General features: G+C 45.5%; 1 protein-coding gene across 10 annotated transcripts in view; it reads left to right on the top strand.

The window, feature by feature from the left end:
• SLC16A7 (solute carrier family 16 member 7) overlaps positions 1–25,860 on the top strand; it is a 504,734-nt gene that overhangs the window by 396,226 nt on the left and 82,648 nt on the right. For all 10 annotated transcript variants that reach the window (XM_069629859.1, XM_069629854.1, XM_069629851.1 and 7 more), the window contains one exon: positions 7,986–8,795. In XM_069629859.1, the coding sequence (XP_069485960.1) occupies positions 7,986–8,795 (810 nt within the window). The remainder of the gene's footprint in view (positions 1–7,985; positions 8,796–25,860) is intronic.

Raw genomic sequence — 25,860 nt, 5'->3', positions numbered from 1 at the left:
TTCTTTTACGATCCACCCATTATTTAGTCTTCAACCGCTTCATCTGATCCCTTTCCCTGATCTCCTCATCTTCTTCAGCCGTATAATCCTCCAACCGTGGAAGCCTGATTCGCGGCTTGTACCGGATCATCAATTCCGCAGGAGAATGCCCCGTCATTTCATGAGGGGTGTTTCTATAATTCCTTAGCATCTGTGAAACTGCTTGAGGAAATGGTACATTGTCCACAACAGCCCTTTGCCTGGCTCTTTTCAAATTACTCATAAACCTCTCCACCATCCCATTCGCTTGCGGCCATAATGGTGTAATCTTTTGATGACGGAATCCCATATGAGTGGCAAATTTGCTAAGGCGCTCCATTATCTGTTTTGATGATTTGAGGAATTCCCCACTCGCTGAACAGTTCATCCAGTACTACCACTACATGATGGAACGCTGTGGATTGAACTTGTTTCACCAGCGGAAATCTCGAGTATTCATCTATAGCCGCTAGGAGATATCTACCTTCTTCTAGTGGGCCAAAGAAATCCAAGGCCACCCATATCCACGGCCCACTGGGCAATGGTACTAACTTCAGAGGCGTTGCTTGAGTCATAGGAGATGTTACTTGGCAGGCAACACACTTTTGTATCGTGTCCTCAACAATCAAATCCATGCAAGGAAACCATACTTGGTTTCTCCGAATTTTTTTAGTGTTCACTATACCCCTATGCCCTTCATGGGCCAGCATCACTAAAGTTTTCATCAAACTCTTAGATGCTACAAGTCTACTTCCCCTTAGAAGCATTCCATCTTTAGTAGCAGATAATTCACTACTTATCCTTGCCAATTTCTTTAAGTCTTTCATATCACCTTCCTCTAGACCCTTTTCTTGATCTATGCACCGCCACCTCCCAGTTTTCGTGAGTCTAACGGCTACTTTGATCATTGGATCATTTTGACTTTCGGTCTATAAACATTTCTTTGGTTCTCGCCACAGGCATGGCGTTCAATGATATGTCTGACACGTATTCCTCTGCTTCCATCTGCATCACCACATCTGCCTCGCTCACCGGATGTCTTGATAAATAATCAGCTGGATTTGCATCCTTCCCTGGTCGGTGTACACTCTTATAATTATATTCTTGTAGCATCATGCCCCAGCGCTCAATCCTTGGGGGCATTTTGATCCTAGGATTTCCAAATATTGAAATCAATGCCTGATGGTCCGTCACCAACACAAAGGGCTTTCCAATTATGAAATGATTGAATTTCTCGCAGGCCCATACAGCGGCAAGACGCTCCCTTTTCGCCTGTGAGTAAGCCTGCTCAATGTCACTTAAGGCCCGTCTCGCATATGCAATGATTCTCATTCGCCTATTATCCACCGTATCACTAGGATCACTTTGTGCAAGAATTGCACCCAGTCCCACTGGGCTAGCGTCCTCAATTACTTCCGTATCCCAATTAGGGTTGAAGTATTCTAGCTGTCTGTCGTTTGCCAACTCCTTCTTTATCCTTCTAAAACTTCACATTTTCCAGTCCATGCATACTCTACAGCTTTCTTTAGTAGATGTCTCAAAGGTTCCGTCAACGTAGCATACTCTGGCAAGTATCTCGCACAATACCCAACCATTCCAAGGAAAGATCTCCGCTCAGTCACATCTCTTGGAGCTTGTAGTTTTAATATCATTCCCACTTTTTCTGTATCCGCCTTCATACCCTCCTCAGAGAATATATGTCCAAAGAAATTTCAGACTTCGTTTGTTTATCTCACATTTCTGTGCATTCAATGTCAACCCACTTTCCTGTAGCAATCCACAAACTTGTCATAGAGCCTTATCATGCTGGACTTGATCCCTTCCATACACAAGAATGTCGTCACTATAGTTGAATGCATTTGATACTGGTGCGATTACTTTCCTGATAGCTTCTTGGAAAATTTCAGCAGCTGAAGAGATTCCAAAACTGAGTCTCTTGTATCTAAATAGTCCTTCATGAGTACTAAAAGTGGTTATTCGACGAGATTCTTGGTCAATGACTAACTGATGGTAGCCCTGATTTAGGTCCAACTTGCTGAATCTCTTGGCCATGTTCAAGCAAATGATCATATCTTCTATATTTGGACCTGGATGTCTCTCTCTCAAAATGGTTGTATTTGGTATTCTCATATCCACACATAGCCGGAGTCGCCCATCAACCTTGGGAACCATCACTAGAGGAGACACCCATGGGGTCGGCCCATTCTCCACTCGTTCTATGATATCATTGTCTCTCAATTGTTCAAGTTCTTGCGACACCCTTTTCTGCAAATGAAAACCCACACGCCTTGGATGTTGTGGGACAGGCTGAACTGACTTGTCAATGTGTAAATGTATGTCATTTGACTTCAACTTGCCGATCCCTTGAAATAGTTTTGGAAATTCCATTTTCAGCCGCTCCAAACTCACTTCCTCATTTATCACGGACCTTATTGCTTGAGGTTCAGACGGAATCCCTCGTATCCTCTCAGACTTTTTACATCGCATGTCAATGAGACCCAAATTGGTCGCTGTCCTGCAGCTGATGAGGCATCTCCCATTTACTGGACTCTTGATAACATGTATGTTCGTCGGAATACACCTTTCCCTATGTATTAGGTTGCAATGAAACAGCCCTATGTTTGACAGTGGCTGTTCCGCCCTCCATTGGAAAATTGCAGCCCTTGAAATCCCTAAGGGGTATTGTGTAGCCACCCTTCTGTATGCTTCCTCGCTCATAACGTTGACTGTACCTCCTGTATCCACCAGGAATGGTATATCTTCTCCATTCAAGTGTACTATTACCTTTATTGCGTTTTCATCACTCTCCTGGTTACATATCAGCCTCACATATTCTCTGCTGTATCGATCATATTCATATTCCCCATGGTAACTCATCAAATCTACTTCCTCTTCCTGTGACCTGGTCATTATCGGTGGATTCTCATACGGGTCTTCGTATCTTATTTCCTCCTGAGTCTGTGATTCATCATTGGTCACTATTCTTTGTCCCCGATCCCACATACCTTGATCAGTTCTTACAATCTGTAGTTCATCCATGGCTCTTACAAAGCCAGTTTGAGCTTGCATTTACTCTCGCCCCCGGATATGGTCTGACATCCCTCTCCACAGGATTACGCCCCTCAATATTCCTTTGGAAATTGAATCTTCTGTTCAGCATGACTTGAGAATTAGTATTCAATGATGGTATGTTACTCCTTTCTCTACACATCGTTTGGAAATGATTCTCTTGTCCACATCTCAGGCACAGCTGACCTATCGTGGGAGAGGGCCCTTTGTGTGGAAATTCAAAGCCACAACGGTAAGAATACCTCTCATTGCTACCTCTGCGCAGTGGGTTAGGCGATTCTATTCCCGGTTGTCTTCTTTGCCATTGAGTGTTTTTGTTCACTACAGCCACTGTTTCTATATTCTTGGGGTTTTCAATGTTTGCAGCTTGCGCATCTACCCTCTCACATACCCTGGCCAACTCCAGTACTTCCTTCATTGGGAGAGGTTTCTTTAACAAGTGCTTCCTGAATTGCGATGATAGGCAACCTTCAATCACTCTCAGCCGTATTGCCTTATCATCATTGAAATTGCTGAACTCACAGAACGTTGTCTTCTTTTGTTGTCTCAATACAAATTGGGCTATGGTTTCATGGGGACTCTGTTTGCATAAATTAAACACATATCGTTCATAGTCTCTGTTCAGCGGGACTATTATTTGTGCATTGATTGCAGCCACCAATAACGGATAGGTCATTCTCTCCTGCACTGGAATAGTTTTGATGATGCTTTTTATTTCCTTTCCTACTAAATTTGTGAAGATGTCCATTTTATTCGGGGCATTCTGATCCCCTACAGCTCTTAAGAAGTCTTCAAATTCCTCAATCCACTCTTGCCACCTTTGGCCCTGTGTTTCTTGTGGCTCTAACATGAATGGGTTTGGTCTTCTAAGGTAATTCAATGGATTTGTTGACATTAATGTATTTAATACTATTTGGGGAGCACTTTGCTGTCCATTTGCATCCTCTGCAGATTGCATGTCTTCTAGTGACATCTTGTACTGGCCTTCTCCTTGTGCACTATGTGTAATCTCCCCTCACACTTGATAGTTGGTTTTTATTGTGTCGCTTAACTATACCTTCATATGTTTCAATTAGTGACTATTATTTGTTTGTTTGTTGTGCCCAAATGTCTTTTTCCTTTCATATATTTAAACGTTTTCCTTTAGTATTTCACAGGATGCTTTCATTCTTCTCTCACCCCCAAAGTGTTTATTCTTCCTTCCGTAATATTTCTGTGGTGCTTAAATTACGTTATCACGGCTCCGTCCGTGTGAATTCGCAGTTCGTAATGTAAACTAGTGTCCCCAAGATGGTGGCACGTATTCTGACGTCAGCGGGTGCTTTATTCTAATATCTCACGTCGCTTCCTTGTTTACGTGTGTCGGCTGGCACACGGAAGCCTTCCTCTACATTAGCTGCGCTCGCGCTTCGGCAGGTCCTCTACATTAGCTGCGCTCGCGCTTCGGCAGGTACGTTGCGCACACTTTAAATAATGCTTCACCGGTTTCCAAACATTTCATTCGGCAGCACAATGTACACGTTTCCTTTTTTTTTTTTCACCCGCAAGGTTTTATATTGTAATTCGTCCCGCTTCTCCTACCTTGCCAGTCTAGTAATTCATAGTTTCTCCGTAGTTTCTTCTTTTCCTTTGAGATGGTACATTTTAAGTGCCTTCCTTCTTGGCTTCCTTGTCAGATATCTCATCTGCCACCGACGAATCCTCTAATTATTCCCAGTTTATCTTCGTCGCCATTGTTATACGCCTGTTTATTTATCATTAAAGGCAGGCTAGTCAGTAGTTATGCACACATCTTTATTCATATATCAACTGAACTCCAATCCCCTTACATTCTAGAGTTCCCCCAACCATCATTCTATTACTCTAAATTATATCTACTGTTGTACTGTAACCATGCAAAGATACTATACAACACTGGAGTCAAGTTTGACATTAGCCCTTATGTGGTCCAGTGTTTGTGCCAGGATTCTCTTTCTAGTCACTGCAGTGAAATCTGCGCTGACGATAAGGTGCGTGACACTTTGAATGCGGGTGTTTCTGCGCCTGAGCTTGGACCGTCTGTTTCTCTCTCACTGCTCTGCTGTGGTCTCCACTGTCTGCTGAGCATGCTGGTACTTCAAGTTCTCAAATAGAACAAAAAAGACTCGGGATAGCATCAAAGCGGTAAGGCATTGGGTGATAGAAACTGGTACCAGGGGTAGCAATCATAATGCATACGGAGGGGGGGGCAAAGACGGGGACATTCACAACTAGGTCATCTAGCCTCTGAGGCAGTAGTGGCTCTGGTAAAATCCCTGGTAGGCCTCCTGCCCCAGGTCGGGAGGGGTCTTGGTATCCCCTTGACTGGATCAAGTCACTGACCCCATCGCAGGCACGAACGGAGGTTGGTGAGAGGTTCTTTTTCCGAGCAGGGTCATTAGCCCCATCCTGAAGCTTAGCATAGAAGGAGCCAACCCTTACCCCTTCCTGGCTCATTAATCACCAGTGCTTTAATGGTGGGTTTTTGGTGCAATTCATATATGAAAAACTACAAACTGTAGCATGCGTAGCGTTATAGACGAAAAATCCAGAACTGGATAAAGGGGTATTTCACGGGATCGGGCAATGTGTGGACGCTGTGTACTTATTTTCAAATGCAGTTGTACAACGATAACATCACTGGTAGGAGGGTGACATTATGGCACTCTTTCTTTACCTTTATTTCGGTAGAAATTCCATAAAAGATCATGAATACATACAATAAGTAATACAAAATACATAAGCGTATAATTATCATATAAATCGCCAGGACTCGCGATAAAATGCCTGCGTCGCCCATTCAATCTTCAAGCCGTTGAAGGATCACCCTCGCATACAATTTAGCCAATAATTCTATCAAAGAGATAGGACTATAATTAGACGGTTGCTCTTCGTCACCTTTCTTAATAACTGGAACAGTGACTGCCTCCCTCCAACTGATTGGCGGCAAATTACTCTGTAGAGTGCCATAAAAAAATGGTGTTAGGAAGGCAATCCACACCACAGGTACGCTCCTAATAATTTCTGAAAAGATCAAATCGGGGCCTGGAGCCTCCCCTTGATGTTCTTCCAGAAGAGCCTGCCTACCTTCCAGGGACATAACCAATGACACCCGTTCCTCGTTAGGTCACTGGATATACTCCCATGCCCTCCCTTACTCCACTACACGTGATACAGGATGGCCTTTCGGTGAATACATTAGTTGGAAATCCTCAAACCAAGCCTCGGTGGAGATATAATTTAGCTCGGATTGAGATCCAGGTTTGATATTTCTTTTCACCAGACGCCAAAACTCTTCACTATTATTTAATCCCGCTGCCTTCCCAAGAGCTACCCAAACACCCTTCTAGAGCTCGCTCTTCTTCTTGGCCAACAAAGGTTTATAATCATGCCTTCGGCTTGCTACTATAACACTTTCTCTCTTCTCCTTACACTCTTGAGTACTCCAACCAGATCTTTCTTTGCTGCTCTGCACTCACTATCAAACCATTGATGGGACTTCTCATTAATTAATGAGAGATTGTAGCCCCTTTTAGACGTAAACGGAGCGAAACTTGCCACTCGGGTATTATAGAAATCTATATGGGAGTTAGCTAGATTTACAACAGAATAAGTAGCCAAAACCGGAAGCATCACAGAATAAATTCGAGGCAGGTAATCATCTGTAGGTGTTTGCGGCCACCTCTTGCATATTCTTCTCTGCGATTGTTCCTCGTCAATATGTAGGAGTGCCTTATTATTCCCATTACTACCTGGTTAATGAAAGCGCAATGGTCAATGGATCATGATCGCTCTTGGGTCTTTCCGATACATTCAATGCCAGGACTACATCCGGAAATACCAGAGACTAATGTGTAGTCAATAAGACTACATTTATTCTGAGAGCAAATGGTCATATAAGGCGGAGAATCCTCCAAAACCCTCCCATTGCAGGGCCTCAGACCATATGCAGAAAGTATCGCTCACACCCTACCTGCTAAGGGATATGCGCTCCTACTAGGGATACCCCGAAGTCTATCTCCCCTTGTGAACTCTTAATGTGCATTAATGCGGCTCCTCCAATTGGCAGTGAGTCGCCCATAATAAGTAAGCAATACTCGAAAAGATCTTATTCAAAGCCAAATCCCGTCGGGTAATTGCAGATTGGTTCTTAATTAAAAACCATAGAACCGCCTTTACAGCTGCACACCACGCAGAGCCAATCAGCAAATCCAATGCAAGCATTTATATGTAGCCTCTACACTAGTGTGGATCCATATCAGCAAACCCCACCCCCGCCCCCTTTGGACGCCCTTTAGGGGATTGCTCTGCTGATTTTAATAAAAGGGCATTGGTTTACTTTACTGGACTAGTCGACCACGTCTCCCGAAGGCATATCCCCCTGTACTTGTTAATCAGCTGTGGCAGTCACGTTTAGAGACCCGTTACATTTGGCAATGCAGACAGGACACATGTATGTTTGTGCATGTGGGAAGGAACTGAAGCCATGGTTTTGATGAGGGAAGGCTGACAGGATAACAGGTCAAAATAATGGTTGGAAAATAAAGTGTCTGTTAATAAAGATTGCAAAATATGGAGTGTCAAAAGAATAACTAAAATAAAGTGACACACATAAGTTATTATCCTCTCACATAAAGTGTTTAATCATTTGGTGTAATTGATTTGGAACTCTCAAGTATCTCATGATTAATAGGCATAATGTTCCATGTTGAGACTGAAGGAAGGGGAGACATTTCGTACATTATATGTTTGGCTTGTAATATATTTACATATTGTTTTATGTTCCCTTTGTTACAAGGGAAGTGTCTCTTGTTTAGAACTACTATTTGATTTTAGGCTCCATCCATCTTCCATATAATGTATGCTTTTCTTTTTTGTAGGTTTTGGATTAGCCTTCAACTTGCAACCAGCTTTGACCATCATCGGAAAGTACTTCTTTAAGAAGCGACCCATCGCCAACGGGTTGGCCATGGCTGGGAGCCCTGTATTCCTGAGCACGTTGGCCCCCTTGAACCAGTACCTTTTTAATCACTTTGGCTGGAGGGGCAGCTTTCTCATCCTGGGGGGACTCCTGTTGAACTGCTGTGTGGCCGGATCTCTGATGAGACCCGTTGGGACGAAACAAGTTCCTGCAAAAAAAGATGTTGAGAAACCAGCCGCGGAGCCTTTGCCCAACAACGGCAAGAAGTTAACAGTCTTCCAAACCTTCAACACATACTTGGACCTGACGCTCTTCAAGCACAGAGGATTTCTAGTTTACTTATCTGGAAATGTCATCATGTTCTTGGGCTTCTTTGCGCCAATTGTCTTCTTAGCCCCGTACGCTAAGCACATGGGGATTGACGAGTATTCTGCGGCATTCCTGCTATCTATCCTCGCCTTCGTGGACATGGTTGCCAGGCCCAGCATGGGTCTTCTAGCAAACTCCAAATGGGTACGCCCACGGATCCAGTACTTCTTCAGCTTTGCTGTCATGTACAATGGCATTTGCCACGTAATGTGCCCCTTTGCCAATGACTACACAGGCCTGGTGGTCTACTCCATCTTCTTCGGCTTAGCCTTCGGGATGGTGAGCAGCGTCCTCTTTGAGACACTAATGGACTTAGTGGGGGCGAGTCGTTTCTCCAGTGCTGTGGGCCTGGTCACAATAGTGGAGTGCTGCCCAGTTCTACTTGGCCCCCCTCTTGGAGGTAAGCTTTTACATTCCTTGTTCTTGCCTTTAATGTTATCTGGCCCACATTTCATATTAACCTGTTGTGCTACAAACAGTAAAACAGGGTCTACGGTATCATTTATACAGTATGTAGTCCATTGATGGGGCATAGCCTCTTCAGTCCTTATTGTCAGGACTACATTTGGGGTTCAAAATGTGTGGGACCTGAGAGCTATTTAGCTCCTGCAAGTGGCCTAGAGGAACCCAGATAATTTGATAACCAATTCTTACCAGGAGCTTCTTTTGGCTCCCCAGGCCAACTGGTGGCATGAAAATTCAATGAAATGAAGTAGACTCCTCAAGCTCTTCAGGTAGGTTGCCAGTTATTCAGTTACAATAAGTTGCATTACAATGTCACAGTTTTAAACACTGGTTCCCATCACCTGGGCATCGTCTCTCCAGCTGCCTAAGCGTTTAACCTTTACACCAGACATTCTCTCACTCATACCACAGCATTCTCTCTTACATCATCAGTCTCATGTATCCATCCAAATCACTATACAACACACCTCCCATCGTGTCCAGTTCTCACCATACCTAAACCAAGCACTTAACAACACCCCAACTCGTCATCAGTCTTACAAGGCACTTTGGGAGGCAGCATGGTAAGTCCTCAGGTTACACATAAGATGTCAGATATTAGAGATAGGAGGCGGGTTGGTAAGTCCTCAGTGTCTTGTTGCACGCTTACAGGTTACACATATGATGTCAGGTATTAGAGACAGGTGGCGGGGTGGTAAGTCCTCGGTGTCTTTATTATTGTTGCACACTTACAGGTTACACGTAAGTCCTCAGCGTCTTTATTATTGTTGCGTGCTTGCAGGTTACACATAAGATGTCAGCTATTAGAGATAGGAGGCCGGGTGGTAAGCCCTCAGCGTCTTTCTTGCTGTTGCGCGCTTGCAGGTTACACATCAGATGTCAGGTATTAGAGATAGGAGGCGGGTGATAAGCCCTCAGAGTCTTTATTTTGTTGCACGCTTACAGGTTACACATAAGATGTCAGATATTAGAGATAGGCGGCGGGATTGTAAGTCCTCAGTGTCTTTATTATTGTTGCATGCTTACAGGTTACACATAAGATGTCAGGTATTAGAGATAGGCGGCGGGATGGTAAGTCTTCAGTGTCTTTATTATTGTTGCACGCTTACAGGTTACACATAAGATGTCGGGTATTAGAGATAGGCGGCGGGATGGTAAGTCCTCAGTGTCTTTATTATTGTTGCACGCTTACAGGTTACACATAAGATGTCAGATATTAGAGATCGGCGGCGGGATGGTAAGTCCTCAGTGTCTTATTGTTGCACGCTTACAGGTTACACATAAGATGTCAGATATTAGAGATAGGCGGCGGAATGCTAAGTCCTCAGTGTCTTTATTATTGTTGCACGCTTAGAGGTTACACATAAAATGTCAGGTATTAGAGATAGGCGGCGGGATGGTAAGTCCTCAGTGTCTTTATTATTGTGGCACGCTTACAGGTTACACATAAGATGTCAGGTATTAGAGATAGGCGGCGGGATGGTAAGTCCTCAGTGTCTTTATTATTGTTGCACGCTTACAGGTTACACATAAGATGTCAGGTATTAGAAATCGGCGGCGGGATGGTAAGTCCTCAGTGTCTTTATTATTGTTGCACGCTTACAGGTTACACATAAGATGTCAGGTATTAGAGGTAGGCGGCGGGATGGTAAATCCTCAGTGTCTTTATTATTGTTGCACGCTTACAGGTTACACATAAGATGTCAGGTATTAGAGATAGGCGGCGGGATGGTAAGTCCTCAGTGTCTTTATTATTGTTGCACGATTACAGGTTACACATAAGATGTCAGGTATTAGAGATAGGTGGCGGGGTGGTAAGTCCTCAGTTCCTTTATTATGGTTGCAAGCTACCGGTTACACATAAGATGTCAGGTATCAGAGATAGGCGGTGGGGTGGTAAGTGCTCAGTATCTTTATTATTGTTGCACGCTTACAGGTTACACATAAGATGTCAAGTATTAGAGGTAGGCGGCAGGATTGTAAGTCCTCAGTGTCTTTATTATTGTTGCACGCTTACAGGTTACACATAAGATGTCGGGTATTAGAGATAGACGGCAGGATGGTAAGTCCTCACTTCCCTTATCATGTTTGCAAGCTACAGGTTACACATAAGATGTCAGGTATTAGAGATAGGCGGCGGGGTGGTAAGTCCTCAGTGTCTTTATTATTGTTGCACGCTTACAGTTTACACATAAGATGTCAGGTATTAGAGATAGGAAGCGGGGGTTAAGTCCTCAGTGTCTTTATTATTGTTGCACGCTTACAGGTTACACATAAGATGTCAGGTATTAGAGATAGGTGGCAGGGTGGTAAGTCCTCAGTGTCTTTATTATTGTTGCACGCTTACAGGTTACACATAAGATGTCAGGTATTAGAGGTAGGCGGCAGTATGGTAAGTCCTCAGTGTCTTTATTATTGTTGCACGCTTACAGGTTACACATAGGATGTCATGTATTAGAGGTAGGCGGCAGGATGGTAAGTCCTCAGTGTCTTTATTATTGTTGCATGCTTACAGGTTACACATAAGATGTCAGGTATTAGAGATAGGTGGCGGGATGGTAAGTCCTCAGTTCCTTTATTATGGTTGCAAGCTACCGGTTACACATAAGATGTCAGGTATTAGAGATAGGCGGCGGGATGGTAAGTACTCAGTGTCTTTATTATTGTTGCACGCTTAGAGGTTACACAAAAGATGTCAGGTATTAGAGATAGGCGGCGGGATGGTAAGTCCTCAGTGTCTTTATTATTGTTGCACCCTTACACGTTACACATAAGATGTCAGGTATTAGAGATAGGCGGCGGGATGGTAAGTCCTCTCTTTATTATTGTTGCAAGCTACAGCTTACACAGAAGATGTCAGGTATTAGAGATAGGCGGCGGGATGGTAAGTCCTCAGTGTCTTTATTATTGTTGCACGCTTACAGGTTACACATAAGATGTCAGGTATTAGAGATAAGCGGCGGGATGGTAAGTCCTCAGTGTCTTTATTATTGTTGCAAGCTACAGCTTACACAGAAGATGTCAGGTATTAGAGATAGGCGGCAGTATGGTAAGTCCTCAGTGTCTTTATTATTGTTGCACGCTTACAGGTTACACATCAGATGTCCTTTATTAGAGATAGGCGGCGGGGTGGTAAGTCCTCAGTGTCTTTATTATTGTTGCACACTTACAGGTTACACATAAAATGTCAGGTATTAGACATAGGAGGCGGGATGGTAAGTATCTCCTGGAGAACGCACTGGCTCCCTCCACCAAGGCATTGTTAAAGTGAACCTTTTTACACATTTATTTACAAAAGTGGATGCATTGTTTTATGTTTTTGGTTCACTTTGTTAAGTTAGGTTGTTGTATCCTGTTGAAAGAAATCTTGCTGTGAAATTGCTTTGCTGTTTCCAAAAATTAGAGAAATGCTTTTGGTTGTTTCCCTGGCTACTTTGATCAAAATGTCTAGAATGCAGTCAATACCAGCAGTTATTGACTGCATTTGGAACACTCTGAATGGCCGAGAGGAGGTACAAAATGTCTTCTACATACTTATTTAAGCAATATGCCCCAGCCGCTAGGGTCATATTGCTTTTAGTACCCCCGCCTGCGTGACCGGGGCACTAAAAGCTTTTTTTTCCGTCCCGAAATGTTTCGTGACAGAAAAAAAAAATGACCAAGAAAATGCCCGCTGGGAAAGGGAAAACAGAGTCCGTTTTCCCTTTCAATGGTGGCCATTGGGACCGGACATGCTGGAAATAGAAGTGTTCCCAGCGCGTCCGCTCCCGAAAAAAAAGAAGGTAAGTGGGGTTGGGAGAGAGGGAGGGAGGAACGGAGGGGAAAAAAACAAAAAAGAAAAAAATAGTACCTGCCTCCCTGGCGGGGGACGATGGAAGCCTCCAGATGGCCCCGCTTTGAGCCTCCTCATTGGCTGAGGGACTGCCACTCCCCCCGCCAGGTACTATGGCCATGGAACCCGGCCGAGCGATTCCCGGCCGGGTAATGCCTTGGCGAGGGCCAATCACAATGGTTGTTTCATTCTGATTGCGCCCTGGCCAGGTTCTAATAAGCTTTATAGACCTCAACTGAAGGCCGTAGAGTTATGGGCCCAGAAGAGAAAACGTAAAGGCCCAAGAGCAGCAGGGGAATTTAATGAGGTATACAGGCCCATACCTCCCAGTACGCCCCAAGGGTGTGGTCTACAAAGCTATTATAGCCTGCATCCCTCTTCAAAAGCTTTGGTGTATATACAAGTATATAGAAGTTGTTAGTAAAAAATGAATCTGGCTGAGTGGTTCTCCCTGCTGGTGGTAGGTGCGAGTGTTCTCCCTGCTGGTGGTAGGTATAGAATGGAGCAAACTATACCGGTTCCTATAACCTGCAGATTGTCCAATGGGAATGTTCTCTCCGCATTCCAAAGGTTATACTTAAGCCTTATAGACCTAACTAGAGGGAACTATTTCCCCTGAAAACCGAGCTAAAGACCCAAGCACAGTGAGGGTGGTTAACAAGGTGCCTGAGCCAATAACTCCTGGTACGGCTCGAGGCTGTGGCCTATAAAGCTATTTGTGCACCTTTGTTTTATTTAAATAAGAAAAATTAGTGTAGTTTAAAAAAAAAATAACTATATTCAGGCTTTTGACCAGCACCTGTGGCAATATTCCTATTTTGAATATTCTCATTGTATCAAAATGAGGTTGTACGTGCTGGTAGAGGAAGGGGCTGGGTTTTGTAAACAGCGGGATGCGTCTTGCTGGGTGCAGCGCGGAGTTGATAAAGATTGCCACGGAAGGGGGCGGTGTCATTTCTCCAAGGGTAAGACTGAGTGGATGGGCTGTGGACAGGGTTTTGTACTGACCGTGCCATGTCTGTCAGGTGCAACCTGGGCGAGGTGGTGAGTGGTGCAGCCAGTGGCCCTGCTGTCAGTGCAGAGCTCCTGTGAAGAGAGGCAGCACCGCGCCGAGAGCTCTGCCCTGGCTCCATGTGCTCTCAAAACAGGGAACGCCCCGATGACAGCTTTGGCCGTGACTATGTGACAACAGGCTAATCCATGAGCTATTCTAGTTGGTATAGCTCACAGATTAGCCAATCGGTACACCACACAGCACCCAAGGAGTTCACTAATAGTCATTTCTGACAAGCAGCTCATGAAAGCCATGTACAGGCCATTCTGTATGGGGTTTGTGTGCATGCTACCATGCTTTTTTTATTGACACCTACCTCATTCTGTGGCCCTACACATTCTGACTCTTCCCAGAGCTGCTCCTCGCATCCTAGTCCCCAGACTCTCACCTTGTACCTGCACTTTCTCCTTCTCGGTCCTATTCTCTTTTCACTCGGTTTCTTCACCCCACCTTCCTGCTGAACCTTTAAAAGGTCTTTTGAAATGCATTGTGTGCTCTTATAGACTTTTTTTCTGCAATTAATGCTCTCGCACCAATTAACTTTTCCTACCTATCCTTTCTCTTTAAGGTCTCCTTCAAAACGTAGATATTGTCAGCCTCTTTTAAGACTGTACTTTCGTTCCTCGTGTAGTTCTCAGCTGACCCAAACATCTCGGCCTACTTTCTCCAGTCTCACTTCTCATACACTACTCCAAAATCCTTGAGCAGTGCTCTTTAAATGAATCATCATCCACCTAAAAACAAATGCTCACTGTGACTCCCTTCAATGGCCCTCATTAGGACCCTGGCGCTAAGGGGTTTGCGCCAGCGTTAGCTGCGCCGACCCCTTACCGCCAACTACGAGTTCCCATAGCGCCATGGTCATTTTTCCGCCCGCTTTTTGCGGGCGTAAAAATCCATGGCGCTATGGGACCTCGGTGTTAATTACGCCACCGTAGTGTACGGTGGCGTAATTAACACCTTCCCCACTCCCATTGAGCCCTATGGGGCCGAAATGGGAATGGGGAAGGGTAAATGGGTCAATGGGGACTTACCGCCCCGCCGACCTCGGAATGGGGCGGTAAGTCCGCCATCCGCCATGGCGTAAAGGGACTTTGCGCCATGGCGGGAAAGTCCGCCGATGGCGGAAAAAATCCGCCAGGGTCGTAATGAGGGCCAATGTCATTCCACAGCCACTAACCACTGTCTTCTAATGTTCACACCATGGCCCATCACTCTAAACTCACCTCCATCCTCCTGGACCTTTCGGCACCATCTGCTTAGACACCCAGAACTCAGACTCCATACACTTCATAATGGGAGTTCCCCAAGTGTATGACCTTGCATGGACTGCTTGCTGTTGTTTGTGCCCTCCCCGACTTACACGTGCAAGAAAATAAAACAGACACACCCCAGGCGGGGAATAAGGCAAAGAGAGCAGGCTGCGAGAGTTCAAGGAAAAGTTTATCTAGATCTCTGAGAGCGCTCTGGCAAAATTAATGTTACAGTACATTATATAGGCACATTGACATGTCTAACATATGATGCTACGTTGGACCTGGATTGGTCAGCCAGGGTGGTGTCTTAGGTGTTGGCATCATCTCTTCCTCCTGGTTGTTTGCTTGGTTGGCGGCAGGATAGACGTCAGATATCTCTGCTCCGAATGGGTGAAGGTCAGGTCGCCGTGAAGCAGGGTGGACACTATCTAAGCTAATGAATACATTCTAAATAATTCATGCACTAAATAATGGTTGATCAAAAGACTCTCAGTCGTTTATCATGTCACTATACAAATCACACAGGTGTCTATATCATCTATAACATTTGGGTCATACAGGTCACAGGTTTAAGGGTCTTGACCACTATAATACTCTCATTGAACTGTAGGGTTAGTCTCACATGAATCTCAGGTATGTGGCATTTGTTAGTATTAAGCACGATATACTGCAGCAGGGGTCTAATGTTATTTTGGGGTCTGCTGGGTGAGCATCATGGCATGGTCGGTGCTCTGGCACATGAAAGGAATATCTTGCAGGGACACAGGGTGAGAATGGCAGTAAGTTTCCATCGGTGAGGGTGCGGGGGCAAGGACACGTTTGTGGAGATGAACGAGCTATGTGCTTAGTTCATGCTGGTTCACATGCAGGACAGTGATCTCAGAGGAAGACTGATGTGATACATTTATTAGTTGTTGCAAATACCTCAGACTTCACCGTGAGAATGGAGCCGCAGAGTTTTCCAGCCAGAGTGGGAACGAAGGTGGGGGCCATGTGCTCTGTGTGCCTGATCGTAGTGAGGAGAGGGAGAGAAGCGTTTTGTACTATCGCAGTGAGGCCTGATCACCAAGATGTAGTCGAAAGGGGGCACAAAAGATGGATGCCCTGTGTCCTGCTCAGTGGTCCCATCTACATGAAAGTCAATGAAAGTTAACTTCACATAAGGGCAAGGGGCGAACCCACTACTGGAGGCACTTGGTCCAAGCTTTGTACTGAGAAGTGAAGGCAGAGAGGGGCCTGATGGCTCCTCGCTCCCACACATTCCCCCCTTTCGTTACATCTAAAGTAACAAATATTTTATTTTTTATTCTTTTCATTCTCCCTTCGGTAGTACTCAGCCTCCGTGACTGCTTCGTCCCACGCGGGGGTGCCCTTTATTGGCATCCACGCCCTGCATACACTTCTTAGGCTATTCCCTCTTCTGGCATATTCGTCTGGTGTACACATCAAGTAGATCCCACCATCTCCATCTAAGTCCACCCATACCTCTCTGTACCATTGCAGCTCCGTTGGTTCCTTTATTGTTGTGTGGTGCAAATGATCAACCCTGTCCCTGTATTGCCTGTGTCATCCTGTATTGTGGTGTGTTATATTCCCCTGTTTGTATTTGTGCGTCTATCATAGTAGCTACCGTTGTCGGTCGGCCCATTGTTACCATCATCATAGTCGAGGTAGGCATGCTCTTTTCACAACACCGGAGTCCCAGTTGGCACACACAGAAGAATAGGAGCACAAAGACGATTATGGGGATGAGTATTTTCATTGCCACGTTTACCCATGATGGTATCCAGCTGAACAGATTGTTGAACCATGTGCTTTCCTCTGCGCCTCCTTCTGTTCTTATCCTCTCTCCTCAATTGTGTACTGCTGTTATCACATGTGAGAGTGTCCTGTTATCAGCATCTTCAGTTGGCACGAACGTGCAACACGCCCCCCCAATTTTTTGGCAAACACCACCGTCCATTGGCGTGAGGAGATCTAGGACATATCTGTTTTGCATTGTCATTAGGCACAGTGCACAGAGCTCTGTTTTTATGACGTTGAACCCTTCTTCAGTGTCGTTAGCCAGTTGGATGAGCTCCCAGCGCACTATCTGCAACCATTTGGCATTTGTTCGTGCTTGGAGTCCCGGGACAAGGAGTGATGCGAAAAATTTCTCTGCTGATGAAAAGAGCTTGTACTTCTGCGGGATCTCAGCAAGGAGTTTCGATTATTTGGATGAGATGTAATTGAAGGACCTTTTACTTCGTGTTAGTTTTTTCTTCAGTTCATATTCTGACAATAGTTCGTAAGTTGGAGCTTCTGTTATCGTTTGTTGGGGCGCTGTCGATGGTTCAGCCGATTCCCCTGCTGCCGATTTGCCAGCCGATTCTCCTTCTTTTCCGTGTATATGACTCTCTGGTATTACCATCAGGAATGTGTGGAGGGTGGCCAAGGCACATGTACCTTTCCATGATGTTGGGAGGTGTAGATAGGCTTGTTTGCCGCAAATCCAGTACATGTCCATTAGTGCAGCGGTGCCTTTCTTTATGTCAGGTATGATTACCGTCTTGTTGCATTTCTTTGTTTCCCCCATGTTCACTCTTCCTTCCACATGGAAACACAGTTCATGTGGTACTTCTTTCTGTATTTTGATAGGTTTCTCCAATGCTGTGACCCACGTTAGCTTCGTGACATGTTGCGACCAGATGGGGGCACATACTTCCTTTATCCATTGGAAGGTGTCATTGGATAGCCCTGAGTGTGCTTCTGCTTTGCATTCGATAGTTTCCTCATGCCATTTATTTTCTGCATACCTCGTCCCTTTGATGACAAGAAAAGGTTCCTTAAAGCAAATTACTCCTTGGCGTCTGCTTGTGCATGTTCTCTCATTTTCCAAATGAATCAAACACTGGGCCTCCGACAAGGGCACTTCCTGTGGCACTAACATTTTTGGTGTCCCTGATGCATGTGGTATGAGCGAACAAACATAACAGCTCTCATTTGTCGCCTGCCTTGCCGTGGCACTCATGTCCAAAACCACTTGTTTGATTGATCTGGGTGGCGGGGGTCTTCTATCTCATCTAACCCCAGGTCATGATACATGTCATATCTTTTCCCTTCTGCCCCCCTCTTCTTTCTCCTTCTCCCTCCCTCCTTGTGGCTCTTCACTCTTTGGTAGTGTATTGGGAACATGCCCGCCCAAGCTGTGTCATTACCGTTAAATATGTTATCATGTGTGTATTCATTAGTGGCAGCAGTGTAATATGAGGAAGGCTCTACTGTTATTTGTGCATGCGAGCTTGTGTTAGCTACGTTGCTTGGCCAATAGTAGTCGCCATCATATATATTCAATTCATAATCATTACTTATATTTATACTCGGATGTAACAAGGACACACATGTTGGATCGGCGGCAGAGTGTTCTGAAGGTTGCATTGCATTTGTATCATTAGCATCAATGTCATACGTTTCTTTCCACATTGTCTTTACTCCAGTCCATATTAAGTGCGAACCTTCTCGTATCAAGTTAGCCCCGCTCCCCCCCTTGTGCATGTCATTAACCAAAGATAAAAGTGTATAGTAACAGGCCATGAAAAACAACATCACTGAAAACAAAACTGCAGCACATTTCAAAACACATTCAACATTGCTGAACCTGTTAGCCCTAATGGCGTCCCTATCGCTATCTAACATAATGGTGTTTTCGGTGATTGTGCTGTGTTGGTCCATTTGCCACCTGGAGGGGCGATACAAAGTTGTTAAGTCACCAGAATAAATACAGTTGTACATCTACATATTTACTTTTCATTATTTACTAATTTCTGCTATTCACTTTGTTCACTGTTATTTTAATTACGTCCTTTGCGCCTTTCATATCAATATTGAGAGAGAGAGAGATAGTGATGAAAATAAAGTGGAATGAGAAAAATGACATGGACATAGTTCATTTTAACCAGAGGGCGTGTCGTCACTTTCGCCCTTTATATGTTCTATTTACTTAAATCACATTATCATTGTGTCTGAACCTCATCCGCGGTGCCGCTTGCGCATTTCTGTTCAGTCTGAGGGAGTGCACTATCGCGTGCCCTCCTCTCATCTGAGAGGTGCACCCAATATTTCAGTCCCTTAACTTTAACTGCGGTCGGCGTACTATAAATGACCTCGTAGGGGCCATGAAACCTCGGTGAATTCCATCTCCTCACAAAACTCCTAACGTAGACTTGTGCTCCTGGCATCAGTTGCCCACTTGGGCTGTCTGCAGCTGGCATGGTAGTATCAGTTGCTGCATGCTCAGTAAATGGCGATGCAATTTGTCGCGCTATGCTGCGTACTACGCGCATCAGCTGGGTCAGGTATTCCTTAAATTCCTCCCCCAGCACTGTGGCAGCTCTGTGTGCATCTGATGCTCTCCTAATCGGGGAGAGCAGTGTGTGTATTCGCCTCCCAGTCACAATCTCATGGGGGCTCAGATGGTGGTCCTTGCATGGTTGCGTTCTGAGTTGAAACAGTGCTAGGGGTAAGCAATACACCCAATTCTTTTTCAGCGTATTACACAATTTTTATAGTTTACTCTTTAGTAATCCGTTGATCTTTTCCACCATTCCATTTGCCATCGGATGATAAATGGAACACAGTTTATGTTTCACCCCCAAGAGTGACGTCACTTCCTTGAAAAGGTCATTCACAAAGTGTGTGCCGTTGTCTGATCTTATCACATCACATATTCCCCAACGAGAAAAGACCTCTCGCACACTTCGTGTCTGGGTGGGGACATGGACCTGCTTCCAGCCACCTTGAAAAGGGACATACCACTACAATTAAATACCTTGCTCCATTACATCGCTCTCCCATGTCAGCGTAATCTATGTGTAGTTCTCTAAATGGTCCTACTGGTCGTGGCAGGGTGCCACGCAGTGTTCTCAATGTCATTCCTGAATTATATGTTTGGTATGTTGTGCATTCTACTACAAATTTTGACAAATGTTCCTGTAAATTAGGGACAAACCAATGTTCCTGGATGTCTGCGGCAATGTGTTGTTTTGCTACGTGGGCTGGGAAGTGCAGCTGTTGGAATGCTACCTCTAGCAATTCTACTGGCATCACTACATTTCCTGTTGTCTCCTGTCTCCAAATTAGGTCTGTGGCTGATTGTTTGCACCCCCGTTTGCTCCACAACTCTTGCTCCTCCTGTGGTGCTCTCCTTTGTAGTTCTATTATCTGCGCTATTGGTGTGTTACTGTACGCCTCTTCCAATGGCTCTGTAATGGCTGATTTTACAACGCATTCGACTGTTGGTGTTGTATTGAAATACGAGGCCTCCTTTGCTGCTGCGTCGTCTGCCGCATTTCCCAATGAGCTTGCATCTGTGTTGTTGGTATGGGCTTGGCATTTCACCACTGCCACTACCAATGGTTATGCTAATTCATCTATCAGTTCAGTCAATAGTGCGGCGTGCTGTACTGGTGAGCCATCCGCTCTTCTGAACCCCCTCCTACGCCAGTGGGATAGCCCTGAATGGTCTGTGGTTGTTGCATATGCTGAGTCTGAATATATTGTTACTGTGCATCCTTTGGCTGTATGCAGTGCTTCAATCAATGCAGTTAGTTCTGCTGCTTGTGCGGAGTAATGGGACGGGAGGTGCTTCTGGACAATTGTTTCATAGCCATCTTCCTCCATGCATACTACGGCCATCCCTACATGTTTCTCCCCCGTTTCAGTGTTTATCGATGCTGACCCATCTATGAAATATATCTCTCCTTCCTTCAGGTCATTTTCGCTCGCTTTGGGAATGTCATCGCCCTCCCCTTCATAGGTGGTGCAGTCGTGTTCCTGCATGTCCTCTGTGGTACATGGTTCTGTAATAAATGTTGCTGGGTTTACTGTTTTGCACTTGACAACGTGTACGTTGGGGCTTGAAATTATTATCTCATATGCTGTTGCTCTCTGTGTTGTTAATGTTGATTTTGACCTCTCAAGAATTGCAAATAAGGAGTGTTCTGCATATAGTGTTACCGAACATACCATCACGATTGTGGTGCTTTTTTCAATGGCGAAAGCTGCTGCAGCGAGGGACTGTTTGCACGCCAAGTGTCCTTGCATCACTGCATCTAATGTTCCGCTGTAATAGGCCAATGGTTTGTGTCCTAATGATGTTTTCTGTGTGAGCACTGCTGTCATCAGTGTTCCATTGCAGTGTGAAAATAAGAAAAATTCCCTCTCATAATCTGGGTTTGCGAGTACTGGAGCATCTGCAAGGAGATCTTTTAATCTAAAGTACCGTGCCATCATGTCATGTGTCCATTTTATTAGGGCCCTACTCTTCTGTGCTTCTTTCAATGCTTGTAGCAGTGGGCGTGTGTATGCTGCGTAATCAAGGATCCATGCTCGGCAATAATTACATATGCCAAGGAATTTTTGCATTTCTTTAACTGTTTTAGGTATGATCATATTGCATATAGCAGCTGCCCTGTCTGGGAGTATCCGTTCCCATCTTTTGATATTAGCTGTCCGAGGTATACAACGTCGGCCAGGCAGTATTGCAATTTTCCTTTGTCCACTTTATAGCCCTTGGCAGCCAACACGTTTAGTAGTGTTATGGAGTCTTCTCTGCACTTTTCTTCTGTGGGGCTGCAGACGAGTAAATTGTCTACGTATTGTATAATGGTTCTCTCTACATCTATTTTTCCAATATCTTCACGCAATACTCTATTGAAAATGCTGGGGCTTTCGCAATACCCCTGTGGGAGTCTGCGATGTTCATACCTGTTGTTTCCTAGTGTGAATGCTGTCAGGTACTGCAAGCCTGGGTCGAGTGGTATGGAGAAGAAAGCATTCTTCAAATCCACCACAGTAAAACATGTAGATTCTTTGGGTATGCTGCACAGTATTGATGCCGGGTTAGGCACTAATGGGAACTCTTTTTGGATGACGTCATTGAGTGGGCGGAGATCTTGGATCATCCTCCACCCCCCTCCTTTTGCTTTTTTGATCGGGAAGATAGCCGTGTTACATGGGGAGTTCGATGGCACTATGATACCTTTAGGAGTGCATTTATTGTTTCCCTAATCCCTTCTTCTGCTTCTCTGGATATGGGGTATTGTTTCACTCATGGCGGTATGGCACCTGGTTTTAGTTTTATCTTTATTGGTGTCACCTTATGGAGTAATCCTACATCGTGGGGGCCTGTAGTCCAAATTTCAGGTGCCACCTTTGCCATGTCTTCTTCAAATATTGTTGGTGGGGCATTAATGCTAGCCATAAGTGGGTTGTGTACCTCTCTGTACTGAATCATGATGTCACATGGTATGCTTATCTCCATTATTATCTCTCCGTCATCTTCATTATCAGTGAACAATTCCTCATCAGTTATGTCTCTTAGCATTATGTTGGGGTCTGTGCATAACACAGTTCTCCACTCACACCCATGCACGTCCAATCCTATGACTACAATGCGTTTGCTTGATACCTGAACTGCCTCGATGTCTGTGGACATGATCGTGCCTGGCACAACATCTGTGTGTGCAATTGGGCGGAATATAAAATCTGATGGTGTTCTCTATTCCTTTCTCGTTATCTCTAGTACCACTCAGGCTAATACTTTGATGCTATAAATAAACATGTCTATGTCAATGGGTATTCCTCGCACTACAACTTCATTCATCACTGTGCTAATCATCAACATTGCTCGTACTGGGCATACTACTGGGGTGGAGCACATTATTCCCCGCTCAGTAAACAAAATGGTCATGTTCAATTTACTTAGCAAATCTCTGCCCAGTAAATTGATTGGCGCGTCTTCGTGGTACAGTAAGGGTGCGCGCACAGATTTTCCCCCTACCGTTATATCAAGCTCTTTAGTGTAAGGAACTTTTAAAATAGCCCCAGAGAACCCCTGCGTTTCCAAATTCCTGCCTGAGAGCGGAAACCGCCCTTCCATAGACATGATTTCTCTGCTCCCGAGTCTACCATGAAGATAAACTGCTTGTTTCCTATCTCTGCCCCCATTAGTGGTTCCTCTTCTGCACGTAGGGTGGTGGATGGGACTGGACACGTAAGTGTTCCCTGTGGGCTGTCCTAGTCTGCCTACCTTTCTTGCGCTGGTACTGAAAAGACAGTCTGGAAATAACGGTGGCGGTAAACCCGCCGCCACCGTTGTTTCCAGACCGCCTGACCTGGCGGGTTTAACACCGCCCGCCTGCAGGCGGACGAGGAAACACCGGCAGCATTACGAGATGATGCCGGTGTTTCCATGATCCCCATTCCCATTGAGTCCTATAGGACTCAATGGGAATGGGGATTAACACCATTCCGCCTCTGTGATTCCCGGGAAACCGGGGTTGTAATGCCCCGGTAATTCCAGGAATCACAGAGGCGGAATGGTAATACGAGTCCGGCGGTAACCAGGCGGTTTTACCGCCTCGGTTACCGCCGGACTCATAATGAGGCCCATTGTCTCTGACCACTGTCACGCCGCGGAATGGCGCAGATGCGCCATTTACAGCCATTGCGAAACAGTTACTATTTGCATTGCCTACAGCGTTTTGTCTCACCATGGGTTGCTGTGCGCTGTGATGCGGTTGTGGGGGTGGCTGTCTTTGCTGCATTTGGGGTTCGTTATAGCACTGGTCTTGTTGTCTTCCCCCTGCCATTGGTAATCCATAGGGGCTACCTGGGTGTGGGCATCCCCATCCTTGTTCGTTCTCTATGGGCTGCTGCCCTTGTAAATACCCTGAAGGCCGCATTCTGCAATCTCTTGAAAAATGTCCCCATCTCCCACAGTTCCAACAAGACCCTTGCGGTCCTCCTCTCATCCCTTGCCCACCAAATCCTCTATTCCCCATACCTCCAAATCCTCCTCTCTGGCCACGGTACCCACCTCTTCCTCTTGCCGGTCTTTCTTGCCACTTTGGTCCGCTGTATGAATCTTCTCCGTTCCACGGTCCTTGTTCTCCTGCCGTCCGCAACGCTGCTATTGTCACTGGCCTACTTCCCGCACCTTCAGCTTCATCCCCCTCGTTTACTCTATCTACGGCTACGCTGGCGTTTACGGCAGCGACCTTCACCAATTTGTTCTGCACCAGTTTCGCTTCGTCTGCCTGCCTTTTCTGTGCTATCTCCTTTTCCCTCTATTTGATCCTCCTGCAGTGGTGCACAATTATGCTCTGTATTTCAGGCCAGCCCTTGGCCTCTATCCTAGCGATTTTGTCCAAGGCCTTCTGTACCTCCTTCGGGAGCCCTTTTTTGATGATAAAATAGAACAAGGCGGTGGACTGGTTCCACGCCGTGCCAGTTTCGCTTCTCCACAAATCTTGCACCCGTAGTATGAATTGCGTAGGATCCTCGATTTCCTCCATTGTACACTGCATCACTAAATGTAAATCTGGAATGTCTGGAAACGTGCGCCGCAATGCGTCCCATACTTGCGCTCGAACGTTGTTGTACGGTGATCCGTCGTGGCGGTCACAACTCATTGTTACTCCTGGGAATCCTGCCTTCTCCCATACTGCGTCTGCCTGATCGCCAACTGCCGACCCTAACAAACCTTTTACATCGCCTATGGCTAGTGGCACCCCTGCCGTGTTTTTTTCGAACGCGTGTATCCACTTCCCAGCCCCTCCCGATAGTGGAGGGAAAACGTTCAACAAGTTATTTTTGTCCATTTGGGCCCATGGGATATAGTGTGGCCTACCTGCTTTCTTATGTATCAGTGGCATCTGTAATTTATGTTTCTTTCCTGTTTTACTTACCATCCCTTTCTTGATTTTATTCACCAACATGTTCCCTATTCGCTGTCTTAATCTACCCTGCCAACGTGGCGGTGATGGTTCGTCCCAATCGTCAAGCTGCGATGGTAGTGGGGATCCCACAGCGGCTACTGCTTCCTCGTATTCATCTAAGTCACTCCATACCTCTTCTATTTCTGTATTTTCTTTGCCATTCTCCTCCTGTCTTTCCCCTTGCTGGCTTTCTGGAGTAGCTGGACATATAATCCTCACTGGTTTGTCATTCGGATGGAACAGGAACTCCCCTGATCTCCACTCCTTTTCTCGCCCTTGTGGTATGTGTGTCCCTTGGGACGTTATGGATCGTGCTGCCTCTGGTGTTGTTGGTGCTAGTTCCCCTGTTGTGCTTGGTGGGGGTGAGAGATCTGTTGCGGATAATGGAGGCACCTCCCCTCCCCCAGGCAGCATTTGGCCCTTATTGCAGAGTGCTCTCAGCCGTGTTATCTCCATTTGTGCATGCGCTAGCTGGCGGTCTAATTCTCCTGTTAAGTGTGCTAAATTCACGGGGGGTGCGCTCGTTGGGCCATACAAACCTCCTTTATCATAGGGTGGTTGTGCTGTAGCTACCACTCCATTGAGCTGGTATGTACAGGGGCTCGCTGTATCCTACTGCTGGTCTTGTCATTAACGGATATATTTTGGTTGTATCGCCCTCAGCTGTGGTTGTGGTGCACTCGCCCTTTGGCGTTCCGCTTACCTCTTCCTGGGGTTTCTGTTTTTCAGTTGGTCTTTCTTTACCTACCTCTGCTGTGGGGGTCACTTCCTCGAACATTCGCCATAGATCCAGCACTTTCCTTCTATTCTGTAACTGCTTCCCCTTATATCTTGCTAGCAAGTGCGTAGACACTAAATCTAACAATCTCGTATCAAATGACCCTCCTTCTGGCCAAATCAGCGTTACACTGTCTCCTTTTATCTCTGTCAACCATTGATCATGGTACTTTTGTATCTTTTCACTGTATAATGGAAGGTGTTGACAAATATGAGCTAGTGGTGTTATTCCCCCCATGACGATGTTTTCTCCCCCTAATCACCGTTCCACCCACTCGTCCTTTCTTTTAGATCAACAATATATCAAGTACTTCTCAATTACT

The sequence above is a fragment of the Ambystoma mexicanum genome, chromosome 12 (assembly GCF_040938575.1).
Source record: "Ambystoma mexicanum isolate Mex_15411 chromosome 12, UKY_AmexF1_1, whole genome shotgun sequence".
Classification (NCBI taxonomy): domain Eukaryota; kingdom Metazoa; phylum Chordata; class Amphibia; order Caudata; family Ambystomatidae; genus Ambystoma; species Ambystoma mexicanum.
The sequence above is the reverse complement of the archived record's forward strand: the minus strand, read 5'-3'. Positions and strand labels throughout refer to the sequence as shown.